General features: G+C 31.9%; 1 protein-coding gene across 2 annotated transcripts; it reads right to left on the reverse strand.

Moving 5' to 3' along the window:
• Positions 1-787: 787 nt before the first annotated feature.
• LOC128178487 (uncharacterized) lies at positions 788-7,494 on the reverse strand. 2 transcript variants are annotated; one of them, XM_052845683.1, is made up of 4 exons: positions 7,398-7,494; positions 2,597-2,732; positions 1,771-1,841; positions 788-1,199 (listed from the first exon to the last, which is right to left on the reverse strand). In XM_052845683.1, the coding sequence occupies exons 1-4, from the start codon at positions 7,456-7,458 to the stop codon at positions 1,114-1,116; spliced, it is 354 nt and encodes a 117-aa protein (XP_052701643.1). In that variant the 5' UTR covers positions 7,459-7,494; the 3' UTR covers positions 788-1,113. The 2 variants fall into 2 exon arrangements, with proteins under 2 accessions (XP_052701643.1, XP_052701642.1); XM_052845682.1 differs by lacking the exon at positions 7,398-7,494 and adding an exon at positions 4,674-4,830.
• Positions 7,495-11,304: the final 3,810 nt, after the last annotated feature.

The raw sequence follows: 11,304 nt of genomic DNA on the forward strand, positions 1-11,304 counted from the left end.
CCTTTCATTATACCTTCTTTCAAATTTAAAAAGTTAATGCATGCTTTGAAATATCCGATTACATGTAGTTTTCAAAAAGTTATAATTGCCTCAAAATAATATAAATTTTGCTTTGAACAAAAAAAAAAAAATCAAATATGTGGATACATTTAGAAACAGAATGTTATCTGGAGAAAATTCGTTTTGATAAAAAATATTACTGATTATAACTATACAATACGTGTAAAACTTCATAAAACATTAGTATAGTCGCCATGAAAACCATTTATACGATACAATATTCACACACTATCTTACCTAAATAATGAGATAAAATGAAAATCAGGCAAAATGGAGTTAACATTGGTTGTACTTTAATCATGATTGTAGCTAATGCCACACTCCCTTCCTAGTCTCTCCACTGACAGAACTCTGTGTCTTCTGTTCTTCGAATGCTAGAATTTTATCTAAAATTAAAGCAAACCATGCTCTGGACATCTGTATATTTGCTTACGTTGCAAAATAGTTCACTGGAAATTTTATTCAATATTCTTAAATGTTAAACATTCCAATGTAGCCAGATTGGAAATTGCATGTTAAATCGTTTAAATTTTTGGGTATGCATCATGAAATCTGAGGGGATATTATTACGGTAGCCCCCCCCCCCCTCCTTCCACAATACATTATGATATATTAAACAGGGTTACGTGATTTTTTGATAAGTTACCTGCAATACTTATTTCTGGTTATATAATTTGGCCTTTTTGGGTCTTCGTTTTCAATTGTATAAAATGCTTGCAAATTTGTTATAAAATTTCAGAATAAGGGACGTTAGAATTATACTTTTATTATTCGAATAGTTAATTGCATTATTTGCACGATATTTGAATATTCAGACTATATTCTAAAGATAAATAATTGCGTTACCATGAATACACGTTAAATCTAGGCAAGAGATTATCCCCATGAGTTTTCACGGGTAGGTCAAACCGTTCGCATTAAAAATACATAATTAAACATATATAATATAATTATATTTTATTATAAACATCACACATCCGTTTCATGTAGTCCTTTACTACTCTCTCTCTCTCTCTCTCTCTCTCTCTCTCTCTCTCTCTCTCTGCCTGTCTCTTAGGTACTGCCTTCTTCGGATACAGCTGGAGCTGGTTCAACTTTTCGTTCACATAATGGTGAAAAATGTTCCACTATTTTCATACCTGCCAACAAAATTCATACAAATATTCTGCAAACATATTAATTGAATTTACGTTTGTACTCGAATCCCAAAGTTGCAATGGTGATATACAAGTAATTAGGTTTGAAAAAAAAAACCCATTAATATTAAAGTATGTCCAAGATATTAAAACAGCATATTTGGACGCTTTTTAACAAAAATACGAATACCTGTGAGAGAAGTGCAATTAAAATCGATAAGAGGAAAAATATCACAGATATCTTTACGGAGATTTATAACGGGATATGTTTACATATTTTCTCCATTTGGAAGTTACTCGGAATGCCTCGAACAATTTTTCAATGTTATCACCCGGGTACTTTCATCTCTTTTGCAATGTAAAATCACCGTAGACTTTTAATTTTTAACCGTGTATTGAAAAGTGACAATCCAGAGGGGGTGTTTCAAAGGAGAAATCTTGGTAATTGTTCATTGTATTGAATGAGTATCGGTTGAACCCAGATGTATTAATAAATATAGAATGATTTAAGAAACTGTGTGACAAAAATATTTGGGACAGACTACAAGTCTTGAGTTGATATATTTTAAGTTACCTAGATATCCAATAACAGCGCATACTACTACGAAACCGAAGAGACATGCTGCAACAACCCCAATCATTGCTCTATAAAGAAATCAATAAAACATGTCATACGAGGTGCAACGTCGAATAACACCACTTTGTATAGCATATTTTTACAGTTATCTGTTAAACATGTGTGCGAGAGTGTGAATGAAAGGTATAGCTGTATTTGTATTGAAAATAAAAACAAAAAAAAACCCCATCAAAATCATAATAATGGTCATCAATAATACACTGTACTTCTCTTTTCTAGGGTTCACTACAATACTATATCCCCTCTCCTTTGGAGCGGGGTTATAAAAGGCCACACAATGACTATGAACGTCGGAATGACTGAATGATGCTCTCTGAGGACATTGGTTGAACAGTTTTGGTTTATTGGAATATTTATATTAGGTAAATGCATGTGGCGATGCACGACAATATCTCAACCCTCTTGACCCAATAAATTGTTGGAAGTACAATGTTACTAATGTTAAAAAAGGCTTGATTTGAATATAAATATTGCACACTATAGTGTTATCAACATTTTTATTTTGGAAAAGTGCCTTGTTGTCTTTGGTAAATTTTAAGTAATCGTCATTACATAAGTACTCACTAGCCCCGCATTCCTTATCATAACAATTCATCATTTGACAGAAGAAATCGACTTCAGATAAATCCAATACGTTCATACACGTACGTTTATCACGACATACAATTTGTTTCTGACATTTAGAACATTTAGCACAACTACCACCTCTAATTTCGTTACACAGATGTCAGAGTAATAATAGAATTATGGGACAACAGCTAACCTCCATCCCAGGCACGCTTTCCCCATGCAGACAGTTCCATCTTTACAGCAAGTGTGATCTTCCTTTGAACAGCAGTGATATCCAGCACTACAAGCTAAAGCGTAACCAGCCGAAGATACCCCACAGTCAGCTTCAACTACAAAGATGGATAGAAGACCAAACATTATTAGATAAACAAGAGGCCAACAATCCATAACGGTCAACTAAGTACCAAACCTGTCGAGGAATCGCACATATGCATTTTATTAAGTTCCATTCTAGAGTAATCTTTTTGTTTTTTTTAATATGGTATTGACCCCCTCCCTACCTGAAATCTTGCAAAAAGGTTTTGGGTCTTTGAAATCTATAACTTTTGTGACAAGAGGCCCATAGGTCACATTGCTAACATGAGCAACAATCGCGATAAAAAAATCAGCTTTATGTAGTCATATACAAAATATCTCGACAATGTAGTAAAAACAAGCATTGCAGTAATCAATAAGATCTTAAACAGCCCTTCATACAAATATAAACCTCGCTTATCAAACTTTGAAACCCTGTGTGGCCAAACAGTTGTCCACAGTTTAAACAATTGAGAATCAATAAATGCCAACGTGCACATAAGTAACACCATATTTTATAATATTTGAGTTTTTATGATTGATCGAATTTATTTCAAATGTAACCCCCCCCCCCCCGGCATTATTGTGGCCTCATCATAATCCCGGGGATCATGATTTGAACAAACTTGAATCTACACTATCGGAGAATGCTCCCACACAAGTTAAAGCTTCTGTGGCCAATTGGTTTTTTAAGAAGAATATTTTTAAAGATTTTTCTTTAGATATTCATAAGTGAAAATTCGATCCTATTATGGCCACACACTAGCCTTGGGGATTATGATTTGAACATACTGGAGTCAACACTGCCTAAAAATGCTTCCACACAAGTTTAAGCTTTTCTGGCCACTTGGTTTCTTAGTAAAAATAAAAGTAAGTAAAAATGTGACCTTTCCCCCAAATTGTAAATCCGCCCTACCCCTGGGGATCATGATTTGAACAACTTTTTATCTACACTACCTAAGGATTCTTCCACATAAGAAACCGTTTTTCTGTCCAGTTTGTTTTTGGAAGAAGATATTTTAAGAATAAGAAAACAACCATTTTTCATTAATTCTTAATTATTCTATTAAAAAGGATCGTGGCCCTTAATTTTAACAAACTTGAATTTCCTTTACCCAATATTGCTCTGGCCAAAGCCTAGTGGTTCTGGAGAAGAAATCGAAAATGTAAAAAGTTTACAGACAGACGGACGCCGGACAAAAGGTGATTAGAAAAGCATACAGCTCTGGTGAGCTAAAAACTTTAAGCTCGTGCTTTTTCTTCTGTGCGTCATCTAATACTGAAAATGTGATAGACTCTGATGGGAAATCAATTACCCATAGTTGTTAACTTTCAAGATAGCTTTTATGTGTATAAGTTTTCATGAATAAACTTAAGATGGCTAGTGTACATGTTTTACTTAAAACAATCCCCATCCCCCATCCCCAGGACCAGACCCCCCCCCCCCCCCCCCCCCCGGGCATTTAAACAAAAATAAAATGGTAATCTCTTTTTTTCAGTATTCAGCCATCAAAACAGTGGCACCATCTGGAATTTCCAAAATACAATTGTACATGTACCACACATCATTGTTTTTTGCTAGCCAATTAATACTTCACTATGAATTTTTAATTGAATTATAAGATATTTTCGTCTCTATAGGGTTTCTAGCGGTATTGTTAAAGGTAAATATGAATTTATTTTGTATCATTTTTTATGTTAAGCAAAGTATTAGACAACAAGGTGTCAATATTTAACAAAAAATCAAGCGTTTTTTTTAATCAAATTCTTATTGCATGATTAAACGGGGTTTCATTGTAAAAGAAATATTTTTTAAAAATAGGAATTTGTTCTTCATATTTTTCTTCAGCAATTCCTTCAGTTGATATAGTTCTGGCAAAGTTTTAATTTATGTAAAAAAAGAAAATCGAAAAATAAAATGGGAAGAAAAAAAATTAAACATGCCACATCAAATAAAAAAATTAAAAAAAACTTACCTTGATGAAGATAAAAAAAAATTAAGTAAAACCCAGTCATGATGAAAATCTGTTTTAACATGGTGGTTAAACGCAGCTTTTGCACTTTAACTACGCCGCCCTTAACCGTTGCTGCCGTTATCTCTTTATACAGTAACCCGTAAATGTATTGAATTTAAATATATTGATAGTTTTATGTCCAATGCATGACGACGGACAACTTAAATCAAATATATATGTATATAAAACGTTCTGTTGAGTATAGTATCACTTCAATTGCGTGCTTTTAAAATGACATTTCGATTAAAATAGTGAAATCCTGTATATTAAAAATCAGACGAAAAGTTTGTAATTATGATTATAAACTACTTCTTTGTTCTGAAAATAGAATATCCAGGTAAACATTTGCAAGAGTAAAATGAAACTTTAACTGAGAGTTAAAATTTTATCATATATAAGGATTTTTAAAAATAATTTTTTGAACTCAATATAGGTCTTTGGTTGAATTTTTATGGTTTTATTAAAGTTTAATCATAAATGCCTTGAAATGTTTCAAATAAAATAATTAAAAGATTATACTGTTTCAATATCTTCCATGTAGAAAAAAGAAACACCACAAAATCTTTTCTAAATGGTATTGTCATGACTGGCATAATTTTTTTTAAACAAAGCATTTCACAAGAAAGTCCCGAAATATTTTTTGTTTGATAAGTAAAAATATTTATAGAATAGAAATATATTTAATAGCTTTGTTTCTTTTTTATATCAATCGTATGAATCGGACCGCCGATTAGGAACACGAAGCTTAAATTTACTCCAAATCCCATGTATGATAATGTTTGTATGTCACTCATCAATCATCTAAAAATCAGAAATCTTAAAAGTCTATTGAACATTATCAAAGAGGAAGTTAAAATAATACCAGACAATTATCGATTTAACTTTTAAATTCCTTATCTTTAGAACACATTACATATTTATGACTATGGTTTTCTGTACTCTACGATTGCAAGAAGTATTTGGTATAAAATGTCTAACTGTTATTTCAGAAAAAAAACCCAAAAAATTTTGTTATTGATTTCTTTGTAAATTGAAACACACAAATTAAATTATTTTTAAAATGCAGGTTCTTCATACATACCATCCATTAAAATGAATTTCAAATTCTTAATCATAGAAAGGGTTTGATGGGCAGAACTCACCTTTTCTTGCAATCTATTTAAATGTAAATTGCAAATACCAATTATTCTTTCAAAATTTTACTATATTGTCTATTACTTGTCTCTGATAGTCTATTAAACACCATCACGGAGTGGAGTGGTGCAGATTGTTCACATGTAAAAATGGCGACCCCCGTTCTCGATGTAAATTTAACATACTTGGTTTTCCATGGTCGGTAGTGTGTTTCGGAGAAATTCTGAGACAAGTAAAGAGACTATATCGGTAGTAAATTGCATGAATAATTTAATGGTGTTAATTGTTTTCACAGGAATTGTGTATCATTAAGATTAATCAGCTCAAAACTAGCGCACGTTTTTGTGCGCAATAAATACACAATTTTTTCAATGATTGGCCTTGTACCTCCTTGGTTGTCCATCCAAATTTTTTCAGACCGGGAGCTACAGACGGCAGCTATTCGAGTTCTAACACTCTAGGATATTTTGTTAAAATATGACAAAATATTGAAAATGAAAATCGTGTTTTTATCAAAAGCTACAGGATTTCTGTCAATGTTTCTTATGGAGAATCATTGAAAGTTCTTACTTCACACAAAGATTGCGTAGGACCTGAGGGTGTGTCATGATTTTGACCCAAAGTCATTTGAGCAAGTTCAAGAGAAACGTTGGATGTTCCTACTTCACATAAATATTGCTTTTGACCTAAGGGTGCGTCATGAATTTGACCCAGGTTTAGTTGTTCAAAGTCATTATTTAAAAATGCAAAATTCCTGTCTTGGCCATATCTTGTAATGGAAAATGATTAGAAGCTTAAATTTGACACAAAATAAATTGCTTATGACCTGTAAATGTTCTTGATCGTGGGCTATGGTAGAAAAACAATTCAGGAGTGGATGTCTCTTCTGAAAAATCTATACGTGCACTGAAGAAAAAATCATATTGAATGACCCTTGTATAAACTCGAACCGAATCTCAAACCGAAGCTAGTGAACTGCTTGTTCGATTGGCATCCTATTTTATTCATGGGTACCTTTTTCTTCCTACCGAAAAGTTTAAAATCAAAATTCAGAAACATACACCATTATTTCCCCTCAAAATTCAATCTATGAATTTAGTTGAAAACACAGTTTATATTAAACAGCGGATGATTTCAGTGACTTACATTTATTTTTATCTAATTTAAAGGATATGTTCAACTCTTCCGGGTTTTTAGTTGTATTGACAGATTTAAATATATACCCGTTTTTGCTTTTTTTGTTGTATAGCTAAATATTAAAAAAGAAGTTACCTTTTGTTAAAGAAAAAATTAAGCGTTGTGTTATTTGATTTTAAACACAGATTTAACGGGATTTTCACTATTAGCAGTTTTATGTTAAGAGAAGAGAATTTTTCTCAATATTATTACATAAAATACTTTTAATCGATATAATTGTATGCAATGTTATATTTAATAGAAAAAGGAAAAAAAAGGTAATACATGTAGTAGAACAAAGAAAATAAAATAAATCATGGTATATAAAAAAGAATATAATACAACCTTATCATCGCATTTATTAAATCAACTTACCTAGATGAAGATAAAAAAGAAATAATAAGAACCCAGTCATAATGAAAATCTGTGTCGACATGGTGGTTACTTTCGCCTTTGCCCACTCACTCCTTCCTTAACCGCTGTTTCTATTATTTCTTTATAGAATAACTCATGAATATATTGAATTCAAATTAATCGATAGTTCAAAGATCGATGTCAATCATATGACGTCGGAGCTATTCAAGATCAAATATATATTACAGTTTGTACATTGTATTTGAAAAATTCCTGTTGACAACAGTATAAATTTTGGACCTGCCTAAATAATGTTTAAAAATTACAAAAAGGCAAAAGGGTTCATTAAATTATATAGCAGGTTTGTAAACGTTATAATAATTTCAGATATACAATGTATTCTCTTTGAATTTGATCTTTGGATTCTTCATACATCTTCTCAAACAATTTCGAACATAGTAAGCCTATCTTAATAATAGATTTTTAAAACGATTCACAATTTGAAAAAAAAGAAAGAAATTTTAATACAGTTTTGCAAGGAAAACTATAAGCTTTTTGGTATCTTTCAAAAAGTATCTGTATCTCATAAATTTTCTTAATTTATAGTCCAAAGGTAAAGACAGAATTAGAAAAACAACAGACGGATAACAAACTGGAGTGAATTATATAAAACATTCTTTTTTTCAATTTTGGTACAATATTGCTTATACCTGTATTTCCAGTTGTGTGCAAATGCCTTCGTTATTCTGGTCCAATTACTGCTCACATAAATGAATAACGTTACCGTTCTCAACATTTTAAGACATTATAAATAGCAAATATGAAATTGAGTTTGACAGTGTAATACTCTATTATGAAATACTTAAGATAAATACAGTTTTGGCAATCTATATTTTTTATCTTTTTGCTCTTGTCTGTTTTTAATTCAACAATATATGTCATTCTTACGCATTAGAAAACCCTGGAACGTTTTTCACATTTGTTATTTCGTTTGATTGGTATAAATTTCAATAAAATAAAAATATGTAAACATTTCTACGTCGTGGTGATCAGGTCGCCAATTAAAACCTCCAGTTTGTTCCAAACTATGTAGATGTTGTCTGTAAGTAGATCATCGATCATCTTATAAACAAAAAGTCTAAGTGTTCTGAACCTTATCAAAAAGGAAGTTTAAAAAATACCAGACCACGTTCGACTAAACTTTTTTATTGTGTCTGGATAAGGCAATTTGCAAAAGCTTAGCAGCATGTTGTGAAAACCCACAACGCAGTCGCAAAACACGCCGTCGTGCTCTCACCATTTTAAACATTACAGCGTCGCGCTAAATCAACTTCGCAAAACAAGGTGGCGCGCTAACACAAGTTTACGAAACTCGGCGTCGCGTTAACATAACTTCACACATCACACTGCAATGCTAACACAACTTCCCACAACTTGCCGTCGCCCTACACAATTTCATAAAACACGCCGTCGCTCTGTCACACGTCCGTCGTCGCGCTAATACAACTTTGTAAAAATTGTATTTACGCAAACAGAATTTATATTTATACTTAGATGGTCAGAAGTATTTTAGTTTTAGTTTTAAATGTCCAATTGTTAATTTTAAAGAATAAGATTGCGAGAAATCCAATGATTTTTGCAGTCAATTTTTCCAAAAATCAAAATACACTAATATTATAAGTGTTAAAAGGCACATTATTCAAATTGTAAACAACCAACCCCTTAAAACAAAATCAAATTCTTAATACTTAAGGGAATTTGATAGGCAGAGTTCATCTCTTGTAATCATTTTAAAAAGCAATAGCAAATACAATTATCCTTTCAATAATGTATTTATATTGTCTCTAAAATGAGGAAGGGAAAGTTCTGTTTGAAAGTGTTTCTTATGAAAATGGAATACAAAATGCAGGATACTTATTTAAGTGTAGAGGCCAACACTCTCCCTTCAACCAAGTTGCCTCGTATTTGCCTCATATTTTGAAACATCCTCGTGATATTTGCAGTGAGAAAAACATCAACCAATTAATCAATTGAAAACTGATTCATGTATTATTATACCATTATAAAGCTCATTGTGACTAAAAAAAAAGAAAAGCTAAATGATACTATGGTGTTAAAGTATTTATCCACTTACAAAGTATAGCGTGGGGAATCACTCTTGATAGTTAATTGGGTTACTTATCTTCCATGTTCATTAGATATCAAGTCTCAACACTTCAGGGAATTTTGTTAAAAAACAAAATATTCAAAATAAAAGTTTTCTTCTAAAGCTACAGACTGTTTAGCTTAACAGTCATTTTCAATTTTGTACACATACAAGGACATCGTATATATAAACTTACTCGTTGTAGGCGGATTTGAAAAAATTAAGATTCGGCTCGGTTTGTAAGATGATGTTACTGAATTTTTTGGACCGTTCTTTAGGAACGCCATATCTGCCTTAAGGTATGGTACGTCATAATACATGGTGAGATTCATAAAATAAAGGGTTGTCTCTGTATGTTAAATGGTCACCAGCCCTTATTTTATGGTAAAAAGTATATAACGTACGGTAGGTAACACATATTTAAAAGTGCATCTAGTACATTAAACTGTTTCCAGCTATTTTCAGTTGGTTGCAAAAGCACATTAAATGGTGATAATTATTACATAAATTGTGCTTTATTTAAATTTTACGATTAGAGAAATGAAGCAATGAGTCAGAGCGTAAAACCATTTGGTCATTTCATTCATACGGTGTTCTCGTGTATCAGTTGGTCAGTACAGTATGTTAAATTGTTGTCACTTTTGTATTATTGAGTGAGAGTTATATAATATATGGTTGGTTACACGCTCCAATAGATGCGTCCATTACATTGGTTGGTGTGCAGAAAATTTCAACTGTTCGGGAAAATGCATGAAATGGTGACAATGGAGAATTTAAAAATGGTGTAGTATTTTTATCACACGGTGAAAAACAGAGTAAAGGATCAATACATGAAACCCGTTAGCTAAAAGAAACAGCCAAATCGTTCCCTATGGGAATTAGAGTCTGATATTATCATGCTTATTTTGTGCAGTCCGTTCTTATTCTTAGGTCGCTGTAGATTTCGATTTGATGAATCTCACCATGTATTATGACGTTTCATAACTTAAGGCAGCTATGGCGTTCCTTAGTTCTAAGCAAACGCCTTAACTCCAAACTATGTGTATCAAAAGCAAACACTAAGGATGTCTTGTTTAGTTTACAAAAAAGCAAACCTTGGAGATCTCACTTTTTAGGCCATTTCCTGAATAAGTTTGTAATACTATTAAGAAATAAGTACGAGGAATCGTGGATGTTAAAGAATAAACTCCAGGGGACGAGAAATGTTGATTTGAGATATAAAAGCCGAGACTGAGGGTTTCGGCAACATTCACGATGAAAAGAACCTTATTTCTTTTCTACAACTAACCCAGATTTCCCCAACTCGCTTCTCCTACGTGTATATATTTACATTTTCTAATATCTTTGCCTATGATAACATTGCGTATCGATTTTGCACTATATAACCCATAACTTCAAATGACGCATAAATGAGGCACCAGCAGGGTTTGCTTGTTCATATTTATATATTTAATCGTAAAATGGCTTAAAATTGAATAAATATAAGTAATAAGGAACCATTTTTTGAATATCATGAGGTGATAATTTCGGTCAGGGCGTGATCAAATCTATCATAAAGTCCTTCCTACATTAACATAATTTAAATATTCTTGCTGATAAGATGGAAATATTTACCAATTGAATACGTAACACACATGAAAACTGACAAACCAAAAAGGCCTATGACATAAGCCAAACTAAAATTGACAGTTGACATACTTCAGTAGTTATTTAAACATTCAAAATAAAACATCTTTAGAATATGCCGAAAATTTTTACAATTTAGATAAACAATTAAGGAAG

This window comes from Crassostrea angulata, chromosome 3, assembly GCF_025612915.1.
Source record: "Crassostrea angulata isolate pt1a10 chromosome 3, ASM2561291v2, whole genome shotgun sequence".
Taxonomy (NCBI): domain Eukaryota; kingdom Metazoa; phylum Mollusca; class Bivalvia; order Ostreida; family Ostreidae; genus Magallana; species Magallana angulata.

Excerpts from the sequence above, each read along its gene's own strand:
- LOC128178487 (XM_052845683.1), bottom strand. The coding sequence starts at position 7,458 with ATGTCGACACAGATTTTCATTATGACTGGGTTCTTATTATTTCTTTTT. Across the intron at positions 2,733-7,397 it reads TCTTTTTTATCTTCATCTAG|TTGAAGCTGACTGTGGGGTA; the intron begins GTAAGTTGATTT and ends CCATCTTTGTAG. Across the intron at positions 1,200-1,770 it reads CGCTGTTATTGGATATCTAG|GTATGAAAATAGTGGAACAT; the intron begins GTAACTTAAAAT and ends TTTTGTTGGCAG.